At 45.3% G+C, this 21,877-nt stretch overlaps 1 protein-coding gene across 1 annotated transcript in view; it reads left to right on the top strand.

Annotated features, from left to right (window-relative positions):
* The first annotated feature begins 2,197 nt into the window (after window positions 1–2,197).
* LOC147718206 (vomeronasal type-2 receptor 26-like) overlaps window positions 2,198–21,877 on the top strand; it is a 95,419-nt gene continuing 75,739 nt past the window's right edge. The window contains exons 1-3 of the mRNA XM_086967165.1: window positions 2,198–2,350; window positions 9,901–10,074; window positions 20,066–20,189. Of these exons, the coding sequence (XP_086823291.1) occupies window positions 2,198–2,350; window positions 9,901–10,074; window positions 20,066–20,189 (451 nt within the window). The remainder of the gene's footprint in view (window positions 2,351–9,900; window positions 10,075–20,065; window positions 20,190–21,877) is intronic.

The raw sequence follows: 21,877 nt of genomic DNA on the forward strand, positions 1-21,877 counted from the left end.
CCCACCCTCGTTGCCACTGTAATGTATCTCGTTTTCTCCCCACACAAAGCACTAGAGCGAGGTTGAGTTCAATGTAGCTTTATTGAACAAACAAGCGCAACTCAAAATCATATAGAGCGCCGAGCGTCTTGCCAGTATCTGCTTCGGTCGCCAATGCTGTCACACCTTCGCGCCTTTCTACTTATACCTTACGCTGCGCGCGCTTAGCTCTCGTCTATAGCGTGACGCGTCATCGTGTTCACGCTCATAGACTAGAGCGCAACACCACATGTTGTTGTTTTTTCTAATTTTTCTCATCTTCACAAGAATCCTGAATTTAAAGCACACAAAAGACAAAAATACAGTCATTTGGGTCAGCAAAACTCACTTTTATTGCGCAAATGTTACTGCAAAGAAAAGTTATCACGGAAACCTATTTTGCATAAAACATCTCTTGCAAGAATTTCCACCCACAACATTTCATCAAATGTGAACTTTATTAACATTATTTGTGAACTTTCAGTTTTTTATAGCACTAACAGACAGCTGAGAGCTTGTGTCCAAGCAGTTTGCCAGAGAGCATACATTGAATGCTGATCTCACATCCCTGCCACCACAAAATACTCAGGGCCTCATTTATGAGGCTGTGCGTCACTTTTACGCGGTTGATGCGTCACTTTTTTTGATGCACCAGGGATGTAAAAAATGCTCTTTATTGCGCAATATTTACAAAGTGACGCATCTAGGTAAATGCGTCACTTTGTAAACCCCTGCGCCACATTATATCTGTGCCAGGTATAATGTATGCAAGGGGGGCATATTGACACAAGGAAGGGTCGTAGAAGTGACGCAGTGAAATCTATGAGATTTCACTGCATCACTTTTAGGAAGGCGTAAGACTGACGCAGGCCCTTTCACATAGGGCTTGCCCCATGTGAAAGGACGCATTGCTGGAGTTGCGTCACTTTTGTGACACACTCCGGCAATGCGTCACTTTTGCGCTTACAGATACGTTCGAAATACTGACGTTTCTGTAACTCCTTGTGACATGATGCGTCATACATTAAATATGACACAAAAGTGACGCATTGCTGGAGTTGCGTCACTTTTGTGACACACTCCGGCAATGCGTCACTTTTGCGCTTACAGATACGTCAGAAATACTGGCGTATCGGTAACTCCTTACGACATGATGCGTCATACATTAAATATGACGCATCAGGAATGGCGCAAGGAGCGTGCACTGGGAAGTGACGCATCGCTGCTTTCACGCAGCGGTGCATCATTTCTCATAATTGAGGCCCCCAGTACTTCCTCATCCACTTCCTTACTGCAATGACTGGTGGTAGAACAAATGGACTAGAATTAATGGAATTACCAGTAATTAATTGAAACATTATTTAGTCAATTTCACCCACAATGCAATGTCTTCCCATGGCTAGGCCCTTGGAGTGGGGGTGTTGGCAGCTCTGCTTTACTGCACCTTGGATTCTGGGTCCAGCAGGAAATTGAAAATCTAAATTTTTTATTCGGCACAGAAAATGGATATGAAAAGGATCATTAAAAAAATCACATAAAATCATACACAAAATATAAATCGGCTTAAAAGACGACAATAGAAAGATTAATCAAATACACTAGACATGATTCTCATTTCCCAAAAATCAATATAGCCATCTTATTGCACCTAACCCTGCATCAACTTTAGAGCCCTCACCATCAGTGCTTAATTTGTAAAAATACATAAGTGCTGGGGCTCTCGTCAGTAAATAGCCTACACCAGCCCATTTCTCCTGTAAGTGCTGCATAAAACAGAACAAACTACTAACCAGGAAAGTGGGAAAGGGTGTGGTGGTACGGCCAGAGCTGCCGACTTCAAAGCTGGAGAACCATGTTTGAGTCTGAGCTCAAAATCCAATGATTCTGGGAAAATAGCTTAAATCTGTTGTGCCATAAATGTCGTTAACTGGTGCTCATAAAAAGCGCTGGGGTTGATAATTAAGTGCCATTGAGGCTCTTACTGAACCGATATTGGAAGTCTGGAAAAGGCCTCTGTCTGCTCCTGCGGTGTCTAGAACAGTGGCGAGGCGCTATAGGGTGACCCTGAGTTCTTGACTTCCCATCCTTCGCCAGAAAGTCTGATGGTTCAGGCGGCATGTTCAGGTTCCAGGGGATAAGGTTGTATCAGAATGCTAATAAGGTATTCTCGTCAAGTAGCATGGCCCTGAAAACGACAAATGCTACTTGTCTTCTGGGAAGATATGTTCATGCTTTGATGGACACGGTTAAGCAGTTATCATCTGAGCTTCCAGAGGAGGATAGAAAGAACTTCAATGAGGTAGTGTCTGACACGCAAACTGCGGCTCGCCAGGTGATTCAGAGTGGATGGACACGGCGGACTCTGTGGCTAGGATAATGGGTTCTTCAGTCGCCACTAGAAGGGCCAATTGGTTAAAGTCTTCCGAATTTTTGACTGATGTTCAGGCTTCTCTGTTGCATTTACCTTTTGATGGCACTGGCCTTTTTGGGAAAAAGGCGGACGCTGCCTTAGAAAGGTTTAAAGATAGTAGAGCGACTGCAAGGTCTTTGGGCTTACAGACAAGAGGCTCTTTCGCTAAGAAGTACAGGGGGTTTGGAAGATCTACTTTTTGTTCCAATAGGCAGAACCAGCAGCAGCAGCAAAATCCTTTGTACAAGTCCTATAGAGGTAGACAAAGGGGTCATGGTCGTGGACGTCAAGCCTCCTTCTCCTCTACTTCCTCCTCTAATCCCACCCCACCTACAACAGCAAAGCAGCCCTAGATCCGCCATTGCGGATCATGCGGGTCCTGTAGGGGGTCGGCTTACTTATTTTCTATGGGATTGAGAATCGGTTACATCAGATCTTTGGGTTCTCAATCTCAGAGAGAATGGGTATGCTCTTCCCTTTCCAGAGTTCCCTCCCAATTACCCTCCTTGCCAAGGTTTTTCCTCAGAGGACCCCCTGTTGCTCTTGCAGGAAGAAGTCCTGGCACTGTTCAGAAATGGTGCGATAGAGGTGGTTCCGGCGCAGGAGAGGGGTCAGGGGTGCTACTCCCGGTATTTTCTGATCCCCCAGAAGGATGGCAGACTTCGTTCTATCCTGGACCTCAGGATTTTGAACCTCAATCTCAAACAGGAGAAGTTCAAGATGCTCACTCTTGCACAGGTTCTTCAAGCCCTGATGGAAGAAGACTGGATGGTGTCGATCGACTTACAGGATGCTTATTTCCACATCCCCATCCTGAAGTCACCCAGGAAGTATCTCCGTTTTACGGTGGGGTCGCAACACTACCAGTTTGCGGTCCTTCCGTTTGGACTTACTACTGCGCCTCGAGTCTTTACCAAGGTGATGGCTGTGGTCGCTGCACATCTCAGAAGGTCAGTGATTCCTGTATTCCCTTATCTGGATGATTGGCTGATCAAAACACAATCTCCAGAGATAGTGCTCCATCATCTGCAAGAGACAACTCAGTTGTTGCACAGGTTGGGTTTTTTCGATAAATATACCCAAATCTCACCTGGCGCCCTCCCAGTGCAACCTGTTCATAGGTGCGGTACTGGACACAACTGTGTGTCGGGCATTTCCTCCTCCTCAAAGGATTCACGACATACAGGAAATGATACCTTTATTTCACAATGGAGCGGTCGTTCCAGTCCTGAACGTCCTTTGTCTGCTCGGTCTGATGGCCTCTTGCATTCTGTTGGTCGACCATGCACGCTGGCACATGAGGGTACTCCAGTGGTGCATCCGCACGCAGTGGTATCAGCACAAGGGAGATCTCATGGAGTCAGTAAGAATCTCCAGAGAAACTGCGGTGGATCGGTCTTGCTGGGGCGTGGAAGGCAATCTGTCTCAGGGAAAGCCTTTTCAACTGCCTCCATTGGTGGGCACAGTGATAACGAATGCATCCACTCTAGGGTGGGGTGCTCATCTGGGGTATCTGGAGGTCAAAGGTCTTTGATCTCCAGAGAAAAGGTTGCTTCACATCAACCTTCTAGAGTTGCGGGCCATACGATTAGCGCTCATAGCCTTTCGCCCTTCCCTTCGCGGTCAGTCGGTTCAAGTCCTGACGGACAAAACAACCGTGATGTGGTATGTCAACAAGCAGGGAGGAGTGGGATTGCGGTGTCTCTGCAGAGAGGCTCTCCATCTCCGGTCCTGGGTTCAGGACCATCAGATTTGTCTGATGGCAAATCATTTGGCCGGGGTTCTGAACGTACGTGCAGACAGTCTCAGTCAGCAGTTCTCGGCTGATCACGAGTGGAGGCTTCACCCGGAGGCAGTTCATCACGTCTTCCGGACGTGGGGAACTCCTCAGGTGGACCTGTTTGCCACTCAAGAGAATGCTCACTGCCGGTCATTCTGCAGTCTCCAGTTTCCGGTGCAAGGGGCACTGGGGGTCGCGTTTCAGTTGAGTTGGGACTCGCAACTCCTTTACGCGTTTTCCCCCATACCCTTGATTCCTCGGGTTCTGAGGAAGATTCGCCAAGACCGGGCCCAAGTTATATTGATCGCCCCGGATTGGCCAAGAAGGGTGTGGTACACAGATCTTCTCCACCTCTCCTCGTGCCCACTGCTCCATCACCCTCTCAGAGCAGATCTCTTCTCACAGATAGATGGGCAGGTTCTACACACCCAACTACAGACCTTACACCTTCATGCCTGGAAATTGAACGGGGCAACCTGAGTTCTTTTTCTCTCCCTCACGATGTGGTGGATGTCATCTTATCAGCCAGGTGTGATTCCACCAAGTTTGTCTATTCTTATAGGTGATCTAAATTTGTTGCTTGGTGTAGGGAGAAGTCCATTGATCCTTTAAGGGCTTGTTTGTCCAATATTCTTCAATTTGCACTTTCCTTAGCCCAGCAGGGTTTTGCGGTGGCTACTGTCAAAGGCTATTTGTCGGCCTTGTCAGCTTTTCTCTGCTTGCCGGATCAGCCGTCACTGTTCAGATCTCCTGTGGTTTTAAGGTTTCTGAAGGGTCTCACTAATACATTTCCTCCTACTCCCTTTATTGTGCCTCAATGGGACTTAAATCTTGTCTTAACCTACTTGATGGGTTCTCCCTTTGAACCCTTGCACAGGTGTCCCTTGAGACTTTTGTCTTTTAAAATGGTCTTCCTGGTCACAATTACCTCGGCAAGGAGGGTAAGTGAGCTTCAAGCTCTTAGTTCAGAAGCCCCATTCTTGACCATTCATGCTGAAAGAATGGTGCTCAGGACCAGGGCTGCTTTTCTGCCTAAGGCGGTAACTCCTTTCCATCTGGGGCAGTCCATTACCCTCCCTACCTTCTATCCTCCCCTTACCCTTCCAAGGAGGAGGAGAGACTTCACCGCTTGGACCCTAAAAGGCCGGTGAGCTTCTACCTGGACAGGACAAGGGAGTTCAGGTTGGATAACCAGCTGTTGGTTGGACTTGCTGGCTGCAGGAAAGGAAGAGCTGTGCACAAGTGCACACTTTCAAGATGGATTTTATTATGCATCAAGATCAGCTACTCCCTGGCGGGTAAGGACCCTCCAGAGGGTATAAGAGCTCACTCTACTAGGGCAAAGTCTGCTACTTCTGCTTTATCTGGAGGTGTACCTGTTGAGGATATTTGCAGAGCCACGACTTGGGCCTCCCTCCACACATTCGTGCAGCATTACTGCTTGGATGCCAAGGGGAGAAGGGACGGCCGCTTTGCGCGCTCTGTTCTTCAAGATTTTCTAGTATAGGAGAGTGGACACCCTCCTCCGAGAGTGGGGACTGCTGTGGGACTATTTTCACAAGGTGAGGAATCCACTGGCAGATGTATCTATCAGAAGAACAATTAACTTTCCTTCGGTAACGCTTTTTCTGGTAGATACAGTATCTGCCTGTGGATTCCTCACTGACCCACCCGCCTCCCCATTGTTCACTCTGCTATACCTGAGTTTATGTATTTTTATGTATATTTATATTTGTATATATATTGGGTTTTTTATACTTTTGCTATGCACTATATGTGCAGGATTGAATTGTATGTACTATGTACACTGTATAAATGTATATCTACTGTCATTGGTCAGTCTGGGTGCCTCGAAGGCACGGAAAAAAGGGCGGAACTGATGTCATCACGCCGACGTAGGCCTAATAAGGAGTCAGTGACATCAGCCGGAGTCGCCTGCGATGCCGTGCTCCTGTGACGTCGTCCACGCCGGCGTGCTACAAAAGAATTTTCAGAACGTTGCTGACGCAGGGGGATATTCACAAGGTGAGGAATCTACAGGCAGATACTGTATCTACCAGAAAAAGCGTTACCAAAGGTAAGTAACTTGTTCATTAGATGTGTGTATAGATCTAGGAATCACTGAGTGAGTTTTTAGAAACTTGTATTGGTGTGTCAATGGATTCAAATGTTGTATTTTACTGTGACTGATGAAAGGTTATACTAATGTATGATGAGGTGTATCCGATTGTCACGTGGATGATGTCATCAGTGAAGTCATCAGTGATGTCATTTGGGATGTCATCAGTGATGTCACTGACCATGTCATACATGATGTAATTTGTGCCAACATCATCAGTAGATTGCGGGCGGGCGAGATATAGTTAGTACATCTAACTATATCGGAGGAATTTCAATGGTTTTGTACAAGTGAAATGTCCAGCTAACTATAACACCCTTAAAACCTATGTTTTTTCAGTGAATTTCAAAGGTTCCTAGTTTCAGTCCTTGGACATCTACTGTAAAGGTTTAGTAGAAGTGATTTAGTTACAGTAGTGATTTTTAAGGAATATTATTGTATTTTAAAAGTTGACACAATTTTTCACATAGAATAACCAATGTTATCCTATGGGAGGAAATTCACTCAGCAGGTAAGTATTGTTATCATGACTTTTTCTTACTCAGTGGTGGATCCTGAATCCAGCACTAGTTGAAAGAATGTGTTTAAGTCATACTGGCGATTTTTAAGGAATATTTTTACTTTGTGAAAATAGACACTTAGAAACTTTTCAGGTGAAAACCAGACAATGGATTCCTATGGAAGAAAATACAAGTTACTGGTAAGTACGTTTAGAATTACTTTTCAGGGTCAGTGCTGGGCTAAAAGATGCAGCACTGAGGTCTCTCCTGATAGCAGGTGAGTACATCGGAATTCGTAGTTCGGATTTTTAGGTGAATATTTTAAAGTTCCAAAATTCCACACTTAGAAGAATTTCCAAGTGAAAATAGTCAATTTTAGCCTATGGAAGGAAATTCAAGTTACTGTAAGTATGGTTAGAATTACTTTTCAAGATCAGTAGTTGGCTGAAAGATGCAGCACTGAGGTCTCTCCTGATAACAGGTAAGTAAATCGGAATTCGTAGTAAGGCTGATTTTAGAGGAATTTTTTAAAGTTCCAAAACTGCACACTTCGAAGAATTTCCAAATGAAACCAGTCAGTGTTTGATTAAGGAAGGAAATTCAAGTTACTGTAAGTATGGTTAGAATTATTTTTCAGGATCAGACGCAGCACTGAGGTCTCTTCTGATAACAGGTGAGTAAATCGAAATTCACAGTGAGGCTGAATTTAGAGGGATATTTGTACGTTTTAAAAATAGACACAGAAACTTTTCTGGTGAAAACCACACAATAGATTCCTAATGAGAGAAAATACAAGTCACAGGGAAGAACCCTTAGATTTACTTTTCAGGGTCCGTACTAGGCTCAAAGATGCAGCACTGAGGACTCTCGTGATAATAGGTGAATAAATCAGAATTCGTAGTTCGGCTGATTTTAGAGGAATATTTTGCTCAATAGTGAAGGAAGGGGGTGGGGCCTGAGTTGACATGGGTGAAAACACGCCCTGTGTTGAATTTTAAGTTGGGGAATTAATTCCTTTTTAATCGTGAAGTCCCCTCTGGGCCAACTAGCCCACCAGGTACCTCCAGTATGCACCAGGGAACTGCGTTGCAGGGAGGTGTTCAGAGGCCATGCCCCCTTTTTACAACACTCTGCAACTCAGCTCCATGGCGCTTACCACAACTCCAGTGCTTTCAAACCCGGAATTACAAAGGGTTCAAAGTAGTTTGAGGTCATCTACATCAAGCATGTCACGGAAATCATCCATTAGTACTGTAGTCCAGTAGTAGTGTGGCTCACTGGTTAGAGGCGGCAGACCCGAGAGCAGAGGACGGTCCGGGACCAGAGTTCGATTCCCGGCGCGGCAGGTTTCTGGACCAGGGTCAGCGGACTCGATAATTCTCTCGCCTCGGTGCCCACTCTGATCAGCGATCACACTCGGCAACTCTGGGCATTAGCTTGCCTCATCTTCACTAACGGCCCAACCAGACCGCCGGGGATGCCTGGTCTCACCCTGGAGATACCCATTAAGGGACCATCTCTCAGGGAAGCCAGGAAGGGTTTCGCAGCGGTCGAAGCGCCTTGGGACCCTACGGGTAAGTAGTGCGCTATATAAATGCCTATACATTTACATTTACACACACACCGCAACCGCCATGCAAACAAGCATGTCGCAGGAGACTGATATACAAACAATGATTAAGCCCCATAGTCCTCACCACAATACACAGTGCCCAGTCACCAGGAGACATCTCTTTATCTTGAGCAGGACATTTCGAGATAGAGAGAGGACTGACCCCCTGTATATATATACAATTGTACTTACCAGCTGGAACATTGTGCAGGATTCTGAAAGACAAGAAAAGAAGAATTAATTAGATTCTATTAATCAATGAGAAGAGAGGAAAATACATTGACTGACATTTAAAAGCAGAATAATTGGAATTAAAGGTAACAAGGATAGAATAAAGAGAGGCAATTCTTATAGATTTAGTTTCAGCATGCATATGTGCTATTTCGTCACAGTAGTCTACCTGCTAATGTTCAACAGCACAGAGAGGTTACAGGTCAAGATCCTTAATTCCAAATATCACACATAGAGAGAAGCACACCACTGTGGAAGGATAGATAACAAGGGGAGGTTACTAGAAGTGGGTTAAAGTATGCAAGGGTAGTTGTTACATGGTGTATTAGTTTTTCAGGAGTTCTTGAGGAGCACAACTCGAGTCCAGTCCAGTAGAAGTGAAGTAGAGGCAGTCTTTCTTTTCTTCCCTATCCCCTTTCCCCCTTTCTGCTGCTCTTGAGCATTGAAGTTCGTGGAAGTAGGGTTTGAGATGGAGGAAATACCATCTGCTCCTGTGGAAAATTAAAGTTCAGGTGTTCGGTACTTGACAGGTGATTTCCGTGGGTCGAGAGAGGAAAGGTGGCATTCTGATCCTTTGGCTTCTGCCAGTGAGGAACCATTGAATCCAGTCGAGGGCTGTACATTGTATGCCGGCTTTGTGTAGTCTGGCCGCGAGAGTGCAGTGGGAGATGTTGTTGAAAGCTGCGGACAGGTCGAGTAGAATCAGGGCTGCGTTGTGGCCTTGGTCAAGGAGGGTGGTGGTGAGTAGGGTGGACTCGGTGCTGTGGTTGCAACTGAATCCAGATTGAGAAGAGTTGAGGATAGCGCTGTCTTCTATGAAGCTTGTCAGTTCTGCGTTGACGGTCTTCTCGGTGACTAACACTGCAAAGGGAAGGAGCGAGATGGGTCAGTAGTTCTTGAGGACAGCTGGGTCTGCTGAGGGCTACTTGAGCAGGGGCCTGACTTCTGAGCATTTCAAGTCATCGGGGAAGGAGCCGGCCTCGAAGGTGGTGTTGATGGGCTGTTGTAATACCGGTGCAATGGTGGAGGCAGCTCTGTGGTATATGCATGGTGGGCAGGGGTCTGTGGGGACCATGGAGTGGATGCCTTTCATGGTTGCGGCAGTCTTTTCAGTCTTGATCGGTGCCCAGGCAGGGATGGTGGGCAGGTAGGTGTGGCCGGAGGGCGGGTTGACTGCGGGGGCAGGTGTGTGGTTGTTGAAGTTGTCATAGAGGTTCTTTTAATCTTCAGGTGGAAGTAGGATCAGAGTTTGTCGCAGAGGGCCTGGGAGCAGGTGATGTCAGTCGCTTTGCTCGAGGGCTTGGTGAATTCCTGGATGATGCTGAACAGTTCCCTGGAGTTGCTGGAGTAGGCGAGGATTCAGTTGTAAATGAAGGTTCTTTTGGTGGTTCTGATTTGTTGATGGTATTCTAACTTCGCGTTCTTGTAGGAGGTGTGCAATTGTGGCACAGGAACTGGCCGGGGGTCATGCTCAGAGTGGCCTGCTGGCAGTTGTTGTTCCATCCAGGGTTGAGTGCGATTAGGCGGAGGCGTCATAGCGGTGGATGACTCGAGACCCAGGGTCCCTGGTGCTGGTCGGGCTCAGGTAGGCTTGCCTTTGGGACCCCAGCTGTGCGCCAGTAGTGCAAATGTGCAGTGGGCACCAAAAAGGGAGGGATTTGCAGCTGGGAGGGGGAGCGGGAACCAGCAGGCAGGAGGGGACATAGAGATGCAGCGGCGGGAGTGACAAAAACCAAGGGGCAATGCTACAATGCAATCAATCCAAAAATAATTACCAGAAGGCTCAGAAAGGCATAAGTTGGAAATGACAGTGGAAAAAAAAAAAATGTTAAGACACACCAGTTGCAGGGAGAACGGGCGGAGTAAAGCGAGCGAGCACAAGGCTGACCTGGGCAGCCTCGAACATCTACCAGGAGGAGGTGGATGAGGTCATAGGACTTGCACTTGTATGCCCTCAGTGGCCGCCATAAATAGGGATTGGGGAGGGACTTACAGCTTGGAGGGGGAGCGGGAACCACAGGGGGAGGAGCCGCAGGGGACGCAGATGCATTAGTGACAAAATACAAATACAAAAAACAAGGGACAACGCTACAATGCAATAAATCCAAAAAACAATTAACAGAAAGGCATGAGTTGGAAATTAAAGTGGAAAAAAGAAGAGAATGTTAAGACACCAGGAGCAGGGAGAATGGGCAGAGCGTAATGAGCGAGCACGAGGCACACCTGGGCAGCCTCAATTCCTACCAAGAGGAGGTGGCTGAAGTGCGCTCAGCCAGCAGAGCTGCTGGGGGGAGTGCAGTTCTGAGATCAAGAGGTCAGAGGACTTTGTATATTCCCTCTAGACAGTTAAAAAATAGAGGGACTAGTGAGCCCAAAGGGTCCATCTGCTGTCAGGAAGGGAGGATGTAGCTGAGCCCAGCCCCACTTACATCTTAATAAGAGGTGTTCTGCCTTCACAAAAAGAATGTAGCACCTCCATATTGTCACTGCAGTTAACAAGAAGCCAGGTCTGGTGGGCTGGAAATTCCATGCACTTAAAAGAAACTTTCTAGAAGCATTTTCGCCCTTCCGGAAGAAGTGAGCCAGAGTATAAAAATATGATCTTCACACCCACCCTTCAGTTCACTATGGAAGGACTCTCAGAGGACTGCTTACTGTTTTGACCTGCTGTGTACTCTGCAAGACTATATCTGTAATGACTGCTTTGCAGCCTGGCGCCTGCCTTGAACCCCCACAGGCCAGCCCAGCTGTTGAACTATGCTTATTCAGCATAACCCAGGAATACCAGAGTGAATATAAGGGATCGTTTTCTGGCCTCCTGTCAGAGCCACATGGACACATAAAGGCTCCATAATCTTGGCACTGTACATGGGCCCAGCCAGAGTGAGTCATGATCCCCCAAGTGGTGTACCACCAGTCCTGGACCCTTGATTGTGGTGCTAAATATGTCCTGATGGCCACATCCTAAAACTGAGGTCTTACAAACTTCTTGGCCAAAAACTGCTCTAGAAATCAGGAGAAGATCAGTACAAACCTGCTCGCCTATCCGCCCGAGCTGCATCGCTGGACAGATTGACTTCAAGGCTTCTCATTCTTTCTCTGCAGCAGAAAATTCTGTTCAGCTGTCCTTTGCCAAAGGGGTTTTCAGCCTTGTGAAACTGTATTTGGTTCAAGCCCTCTTCCTCGAGCTGCTGGAGATATTCAACACTGAAATAAGATTTTTAAGTCCGAACCTAGCAATCTTCACTGCAGCTTTGATCTAAGTCTCCCCAACGACAATGCTCCCTCGTTGGACACCACTCGCAGCCTTGCCCCACTGAACGTTTCCTTCTCATGTTATTTTCTCAAAAGTTCTTTTAAGTCTGAAGATTACTGCTGACTGAGCCTAATCCACTTCTTGTATTCGAACCGTGCTCCATCGAGGTCAGCCATTTTTTTTCACTTTGTCTCTAAATCAACCAACAAGTTAAGTTTAACCACACCAAAACACCAGAAAGCAAACTATCACAGAAGGAAGTGACCCGCTTGGCCACCCAGGTCACCTCAGACCACCTCTCAGACTACATTACCAAATGAAGAGTCGGAGGAACAGCAGAAAATATACCAATATTTGATTTATTCAGATTCACTCAGAGTGGAGCCCCGTCTGCACAGTCTCCAAGAGTGGTACAGAGGGAACTAAAAAACAGGAAGCAGAGAGATAAATTTGTGCATTTCATAGCTGGGCAAAGACATGCACACAGTGGAATTTTCGAGGCAGACGCAGCTGGACAGTGAAATACAAAAAATGGTTTCAGGTCTTGTATCTTGCACAACCTAGCACATTCAAGGTTGTTTCATCCTGGGCCTGCCATCAAACAAAGGGAGTGGGACTCTATTGGGTGGCAAAGCTATGCACAGTTCATTATTGCAGAAACAGTAAAGGATTAGTTTAGATCATCATTCAAAATGACATCTTAACAGAAAATGGTGCCATAAATGCAAACTTATACAGGGCACTCCGTAGGAATTTACGGGTCCATTCTAACAGTCCCTCCTTTTAGCACAAGATAAAACCTTTTCAACTATAGCAAAGAAGAACACAATTGCAAGTGATAATAGAGTATCACATGAGGGTGAATTTATGAGCACTCCATACCATCACCATCAGAAAGTAAAACAGCAAGGAGGGATGAATTCTCAAATATTCGCTCATCAATATTCATAAAATCATAAACATCTTTCTGAAACATTACAGCGGCATGTGTGTAATGAATTGATATTTTCTTTGTAGGTGTGAAAACAGTGGTACAATAGGAAAAACAAAATAGAAGACACTGAACGAGGACGGACACAACAAAGCAACAAGACAAATCGATTATTCAAGAATCCTCCCCAGCTGCCAAAAAGGGACCAACTCTAATTCCCACTTTCCATTCTCTTGACATTTTTAAGAATATCTAAAATGTGTTTGGTAAGATTATTTTCCATGTTATTGATCTTGACACACACTGATTACCAGCTATAGCACATACAACACCACTCTTAGCTAGAATAAAATCCACTGCATATCTAGTCTGTTCCAAATATAACACGTACAACTGGTAATCACTGTACTTTGCAACGTCTGTGACATGAAATCCATTAGACCCTAACCACCTAAGTAAACGTTACACTAGGCGCATAAGTCACACAGGGAAGTACAATCTCCCTAACACAAACCTAAACAGGTAAAACAACCTCCTATGCATAAACCTTATCTAGAGGTGTCAAAACAGGGTGCGCAAAACATACTATACCTCATACATTTCCTAGCACCCAAAAGCATTAGCACATAAGTTACAATAGCACATAAATCACATTAGCACATAAATCATATTAAGGTCTGCCCCCTATTAATGTAACAATCCCCCCTGGCCAACTGGCCACCTCAAATACGGGGGTTTCAAGCATCCTATGTCCAGAGAGTCAGGGCTGCTGCCTAAGCAGCGAAAGTCAAGGTTCCGCAACTGCGCCAAAGCCTAAACGTGGCAGCTGCCCACTACTTGCTAAACAATGGATTTAGGCCCAGATCTCTGTACTGGGGTGAATGTATGACATTGTTCGGCATTCTGTCCATCAACTTTTGTTTTTGCATTTGTCACCCGAGTGGGATGGGTATGGTCAGACGTGAGTCCCATGCTCTCGACACCACTGAAGTCAAGCTATCCTGGCTGAAGATGGCTGATAGCCAGAAACCGGTCCTAGGATGATTGATTCCGGTCCAGGAAAGACATGGCTTGGCAATTTGGGCTGGACTGTTCCCATGAAGCACAGGGTCAAGGCTGATTTGCATATGGCCATGTCTGAACTGGTGCGGTGTGAAGTGCAAAAAAATGATGGATTTAGGCCCAGATCTCAGTACTGGGGTGAATGTATGACATTGTTCTGTCCATCAACTGTTGTTTTTGCATTTGTCACCCCGAGTGGGATGGGTATGCTCAGATGTAAGTCCCATGCTCTCCACACCACTGAAGTCAAGCTATCCTGGCTGAAGACGGCTGATAGCCAGAAACCGGTCCTAGGATGCTTGATTACGGTCCAGGAAAGACATTGCTTGGCAGTTTGGGCTGGACTGTTCCCATGAGGCACAGGGTCAAGGCTGATTTACTTATGGCCATGTCTGACCTGGGGTGGGGTGGAGTGCAAAAAAAATGGATTTAGGCCCAGATCTCTGTACTGGGGTGAATGTATGACATTGTTCTGCATTCTGTCCATCAACTGTTGTTTTTGCAGTTCTTGCTGGGCAGCTGAGAACAAGAACTGGGAGGTCTAAACACTGCAGCTAGCACTAAGTTCTGCACAGCTGTGGAAGGCGAAGGTAGGGGCGAAGGAGTGCGTTCCACTCCTGAGTCCAAAAGCACAAGTCCCCTGAAAGAAGTGCCTAAACGGTGCAGCTGCCCACTACTTGCTGGGCAATTGTGAAGTCAAAACTGGGCTCTCACTGGCCCTCAGAACAACTTGCCACATGTTGGAGCCCTCTAGGCTCTGAAAATACCAGGTGTCCCCGAATAAACTGTGGGGGAAAGGACAAAATGGACCCTGGCACAACTGTGCCCTCTGGGCCCTGCTGGGGGCTCCTTAAAAAACCATGGCCCTTGCTGGAGCCATCTGGCTCGGAAAACTAATGGGGGGCGGGGGAGCCACTTCGGCTCCTAAAACAAACATGCCCCCAAACATAGGAGTAGCCTGTTGCAAGATGGGACCGCTCGAGTGACAACACAGGCCCGGGCCCTGTTGGCCCCAGGCGACATGGAGCCCCACTCACCTGAATGGTGCTTCCCTACTACCCTCCCCCAGATGGCTTCACTTACTGGCTCGGCGCTGGAAGGCTCACTCCATCGGGCAGTGGGGGAATTCCTACTAGGGGGATTCCCTTGGCAATGGATGCACCGCCGCGTGGCTTAGCCCCCAGGCTCTCCCTCACTGAGGGGAGCAAATCAGACGGGCGCCCAGTCTGGAAATGAAGCACAGGAAGGCTGTAACAAGCCTTTGCAAAGTCCAAAAAGCAGGTAATAGGTTCCAGAAGTCCTGGGCAGCAAAGATGGGGCAACACAGTTCCCAACAAGAAAATTCCTCCAGCATCCAGGGGCTGGGCAGGGCCCAGGGAGGCAAGCCTTCCCCTGGGCCCCAAAAGCAGTATGCCCCTGGTAGATTCGAGTTGAACGCAAGAACATGTTCATGGGGTCACAGCTCCTCTTTTATACACAAAATCCTTTGTCTCAAAAAGGGGCATGCAGGGGGTGAACCATATGCAACTGGTTCTGGAGCACTTTGTTTTGCTCAGCCCCTCTCCCCCGTTTCACAGGACAGGACAGGGATATCAGACACAACACAGGGGGTGGAGCCAGCATTGTGGAGGGAAGGTCCAGCCCTATTCAGGTCCCAGGTGCAACTCTTCCCTGGCATCAACATGCAGATCTCCCTATTCACCACCGGGCAGACCTATCCTGACTCCTGGAGCCAGGCACACCAGCCAGCTCCAGCCAATCACAAGCCAGACAGTCAATTCACATTCACTGCACAGACATGCCAACTTTTAAAAGTGGCATGAGTGGCACTCATCCACACTACATGACCAACTCTGCCTGAGGAAGTACCCTCCAAGACTAGTACATCTGTCTCTCAAACGTGCAAAGAATAACAATCGCCAGGCACTCTGGACCCATCTGTTCCCAAACCCTAATTTGAGGAATTAACCTTTGTGAACAACTTTGGTACCCTTTCCAACAAAATACAACAGGTGGTGAGGAAACATTGGTCTTTTTTGAATTCAGGACATGAGAACATTCAGGCCCCACTGTTCTCCTTCAAAAGGGGTCCTAATCTTAGAGATCAGATTGTTCATAACAGACCTCGCAACAAAATGCCGAGGGCGCTTGGCACTATTTGGGATCTTCCACCTGTGATGGGCCATCATCCATGCGGCGCTTGCAAAGCATATCCCCAAATGAAAAAATCTGTTGAAATTAATATAGGCACTAACAGACCTTGTTCACAAACCAAATTCACCAACTGCAACAGCGACACGCTAATTTATCTCATCACTTGCCCCTGCGGGCTCAAATATGTCGGGATGAATACCCAAAAAGTCAAAATCATGATATCAGAACACAAGAGTACTAAAAGATGCAAAAGACAGACAACCAAGCTTACCAATACCTTTTTAGAAGTACAACATGGTCCCACTGCATTTCAATAGACTGTGTTGGAACAGCCTCATATTCCACCCATTGTCACAGACTTCACAAAATTTCTCCTGCTCCGAGAACAAAAATGGGTCTTTATGCTGGGCACTAACAAAGTAGGACTCAATGATGAGTTTCTGTGGTCCACACTATGAGGTACATGACCAGGTTCAGTTTTGTCACAATCTATGGTGATAGTCTCTTCCTATTGCCCATGTAAAAATGACATAGCCATATGAGCATGCTGCCACACAGAATTTACATTCCTTACTTTTTTTTGGCCGCCCACCATACTTATGGCGGAATAATATTTTATGTGAGACTGTTGACAATATCATGCTAATGAAAGTAACACTGTTTGGGCGCCTACTCTAGTTATACATCAATCTTTCTACTCTGAATATAGGCATTTCGAGCCATACTCTAACTTTGTGAGCAGGATATTACACACAGCGAGTTGATTTGTTTTGTGTATAACCAGAATTACAACCATGCCATAATACTGGGATAGGGCTCCTTTAGTCATCGTTTCAATTTACTACATAAACTGTCATAACATGCATTTAGTTTTAAATTAGTGTGTGATTTATACTAATAATTATGACATAGAATCTAAAATGTAGTTTTATCACCTAATATCTGTGTGCGAACAATTCTAACGTTTGTGCCAGACTCATGCAGACTTGCAGCTTGTATTCTGTTGCGATTATAAATGAGTTGCCTTCGCATTGAAACGCAGCTCTCTTTCTATAGGCGCCTAACCTACTGCAGAATCATAAACTAATCTGCCACTTAGCGACATCACAACCAATCAAGTTACCTTATTAAAAAGAGGTTCCGCTTACGAAGCAACATAAACAAAGAGGCGGCCATTTAGCAATACCATGTGATCCTAACAACCTATCACGGTACCGCATTGGAAAGCGGCTCTGCTTCCGAGGAAACATAAACTAATAGGCGGCCATTTAGTAATACCATGTGATTCTAACAACCAATCATGGTACCGCATTTAAACGAGGCTCTGTTTTCAAACCGGCACCTCCCCAGTCGGCTCGGAAGCCGGCAGAGAAGTACCGACGGATAGATAAGCCCATGTCTTTTTCCACGTAAACCACTCCATCGGGATTTGTTTCACTTGCGGGAGTATTCGGCCGAGATAGTGACATCAGCCAGCTGATTTTGTGGACATAGTTCGTCTTTTGCTCACTGTTCACTTGAAACAGCGTTTTGCTAACAATATGGTCTTGGTGAGAGATATCAGCCACTCGACTTTTAAAGACATGATTCGCCCTTTGGGTGCCGTGGGTGCTAGAAACCACACTTTTTGCTCACTGGGACTTGTTACTGCTTTTTGACTTTTAAAATGCTTGTGCTGCTGAGCATAGTCTAAGGAAAAGATCATTACTTATGAGTCAGTCAGAACGGTCCAGGAAGACACTGGGGCCTGGTGCTTTATATGATCGTTTCCGAGCAAAAACTTACTTAGTAACCAGCAGGATGATGTTATTGTATATTAGGCAGACTCTCTTATCCGATAAATGTATACAGTTCAAATTTAAGGCAGCAACCACACATATTCCTGTTTTCTTGCTTCCTTTTTTAATCAGAGCGGTGCTTCCCTCATTGCCTGAGCCGCTGCAAGGTGGGGTGAGGTCTACTACTCCTGTGACTCGGGTAAGATGGAGTTTGACCTACATGTAGGAATGAAAACTCCTTCTTGTATGAAAATGAGATCAACCTTCATTGTTGGAATTGATATATTTACTTGATAGAGAATGTATGGCTATTTTCCACATTTTCATTTGTACTGTCTACCAATTTTTTTCTACTTGTCTATACACTTATTGTGTGTCTTTTTCTTTCTCATTAGCGACATGCATATTCTACCAAGAGTAGGTTAAGAAGACACTTAGGAAATCAGGTGATCTTTTTCCTTGTCACAGTAAGATATATGTGCAGTCACATTTATAGTCATTACTTCTCACTTTGCAGTAGCACAAGCAATTCTTAGGTCCTGAAGAAGGCAAGGACACAGTTGTCCAATACATTTGCTGAAACATGTTGACCGTTATTTACACCTAGGCAGTTATTTGTTACAAACTGCCGTTGCTTTTTTAATGTTGGAGGAGTGGGTAGAACTTGAATAAAATTTCATATTGCTACCTCACCCAGATTCTATTTCACTATTATCTACACATTTCACATGCACTGAAAATCAGTCACCTTTCCACTCATAAGTACTGATTATCAGTACTTAGACCATCCTGGTACCTACCTGGTTGATGGAGGCTATTCCATCTGATCCTCCCAGATCACCAGTAGGTTGCTAGGTGTATTGTCACTAAGGACTCCAAATGATGAAGGGCCGTTCCGTGTGGTGACTGATGGGTATCCTTTTCTGATCACTATGAGGTCTGGGTATCTTTCATTTTCTCTAGGTTTGACACCTTAGTGTTGTCAGGTTACATACTGTGGTAGACATCATTTCTTTAGACCCATGGACACTTTTGTGTTATTTATGCACTTCTACACTAGACACAATAAATATGCGAACATCATCAGCAACCTTACTGTCAAAAGAATTTCGCCAATTTCAGTTTGAGAGGACCATTGTACTTCTCAACCAAACCCGCTGACTGCGGATGATTGGCAGCATGGCATTTCTGTTTAATTTGTAAACCTTCACAAATCAAATGTAATCACTTTCCCATTAAAATGAGACCTGTTGTCACTCCAGATAATTCGGGGAAACCAAATCGAGGAAAATACTCTTCAAGGAGTACTTTCACAGTTGTAATGGCCGTATTGTCCTTAGTGGGGTAAGCCTCAACACATTTGCTGAACGCACATATGACTACTCGCCCATGAGGTTCTCAATCTGCTGAAATGTTTGCCTCCCTACACTGGTTGAACAGTTTTTGCAAAATGGGCATCTGTAAAGCAGGGTTTCACTTTGAATAAATCAGACCCTGGTACTATTTTGTCATGGTTTTGTGGTGAAGTGTTACATGAAAGAAAATATTACCTGTCTAATTTTTGAAAAATCAGTAGTGATAATATTTGGAGTGATGGATGAATAGAGGAATTCAGTATTTGTAAGTTTGAGCCTTACCTAGGTATTTGACATCAAAACAGGTTGGAGTCTCTAAATGTCGTTGGTTGAAGACAATTTCAAGTAGAGTTATCAGAGTATCAATCAATCTTGATCTTGTCCTTCAGCATGTAGAGGTTCAAGATGTTTGGGAAGAATATGTAACCCTGTGACACTAAACAAGCGTTGGGGAGTTTTTCATTTTTTTTTACTCCCAATGTGTATGATTTATGATCTGTGTCTGAAAAGTGCATGCATGTATCCAGGGTGTGAAACAGTAACTTGATGGTTGATTGGGTCAAAGACTGTGGAGAGGTCAAGCAGAATTAGAAGTCGGAATTTATTTCTATTCATGATAAGGAGATGTTGTTGGCTTCTTGCTGAGCAGAAGGTATGATATGTTACAGTGTGGTGTGCTACAGTGGGGTACTGCATGGTTTGGTTTATTGTGGAATCGTATGGTATGGTTGTGTTATGGCATGGTCAATACTGTGTGGTATCATCATTTAGCACCAAGACATATGTCCTTCTATATATTTATTTTTTATCATGTGTGTTATGGTTTAATTTCTCACTCTCTATCTGATCTATTCCGCAGGCTCCCATTTCCTTCTGCAGTGAGAGCTGCCTCCCTGGATTTAGACAGTCTGCGAGGAAAGGATGGCCTGTGTGCTGCTTTGACTGTGTTCCCTGCTCTGCTGGTGAGATTTCAAATGAGACAGGTAAGTACCATTTACCCCTGATTAACAGGCGTAACTAGTGCTCCTTGGAGTGGGACGTGGTCGTGTTTGGAAAAGTACAAGACCAAGGACTGCATTACTAATAATTTCAAGACTCAAGCAGGTCCATGGAGTATCACTAACATCAATGGCATTATTTACCAAAATCCTTGAAAAACATGTTTGAAATGTCTTCTCGTCTTAGATCTCTTCACCTTTGTTTCTGCGACGACTGCAGCCTCCTTGGAGTCAGTGGTTTATCAGGAATAGCAAACATGAGATAGCACCCTGTTCTGTGTCCACATCTCTCTTACATTATAAGGAGTGCTATGAATGTCAAGTATTCTGGACAAGGTACCAAAGAACTTGGATGAAATGAATCAGTTTTCATCTGGTGAAAGGTTCAGCCATCAGAACAACCTTATTTATAAGCAGAATGGATATTTTGAAAGATGTGTCATGTTGATTCTATTAACAAGATTATTTAGCTGAGAGCCATACGAGTCCATAGGGTTGCTCAAATGCGTGTTAATTTCCTCTAAACAAAATAATTGTGCCAGGGATTAGTTTTGCCACTTATTCAATAAATGCATTATTTTAGGGGTGGGCGAAATGTGCGTAGTCGAGCTACGCAAAGTTCTGCAAAATGGTAAAAATCTCTGCGAACAGGCAGAAATTCCGCAAACACGCGGGATTGCTTGTTCGCAATGCTTTTTTCCTGTTCGCGTTCGCTGTTTGCGTGCTCGAGGAGAAACATCTTGTGAACATGCATTTTGAGAACGCGAACACGCAAGATATTTCGCGAAAGCGGGATGCAGAAGTTTGGGCAATTTCGCGTTCTCCACGGAATACAAAACTACCCAAATTCCGCAAGCGAAACTGAATTTACCGCCCAAGTCTAATTATTATCCCCCAATATGTGATAGATAATCTGAATTTTTGGGAACTTTGTTCTTGTCTTGACTTTCTGTTCCAGGCATAAAATGTGCAGAGGTTTTCAAATCAAATTCATTTGGCTTGGATAGCATATATGCTAATGGTCACAACCACTTCACCTGTTCTCTCTTCTTGGTCAAGACATTTGATTCGAGCATTCTAGTTGGACCAGTGGGTTAGAACTGCTAGGGTGTTTTCATAAGGTCATGTCTTGGTCAAAAAAAGTATATTTAGAGTATGTGCCTGAAAAGTGTCAATGCTGTCTCTGCAATGATTTTCACTGCAGAGACAACTTTGCACTGATTAGAAAGCAATTGGTTCAGCAAGTGCATGGTTTAAGGTCGTTGAAGCCTTTTCTGTCCCTGAGGCTCTGATTAGGAGGCCAACCAACTAGTCCTTACAGTCACTCAGGTGGCCCTGGGTTCAAAATGAAGGTCCAGACCTTCTCACAGAATAGGGCAGCAGAGTAGTTGTCCTATTCTGTCTTCACTATTCACTCTACTGAAAACCCACAGAAAGGAATGCACTGTTACAATATCCCAGCCACCACCCTAGAGGCCTACATGACGGATTGCCATATGGCCAATTCTTGAGGATTCGGCGCAACTGTAAGTGGCAAAAAGACTATTTCTGTGAAGCCGACATACCTGTGAACAAATTGATGCACAGAGGATACCCACAAAGCCTAGTCACCAGAGCTAAAAAACATGCCTGGTACAACCATCGTGAGCACCTCCTCACTCCAAAGACCAAGA

The sequence above is a fragment of the Lissotriton vulgaris genome, chromosome 4_1 (genome assembly GCF_964263255.1).
Source record: "Lissotriton vulgaris chromosome 4_1, aLisVul1.2, whole genome shotgun sequence".
Classification (NCBI taxonomy): domain Eukaryota; kingdom Metazoa; phylum Chordata; class Amphibia; order Caudata; family Salamandridae; genus Lissotriton; species Lissotriton vulgaris.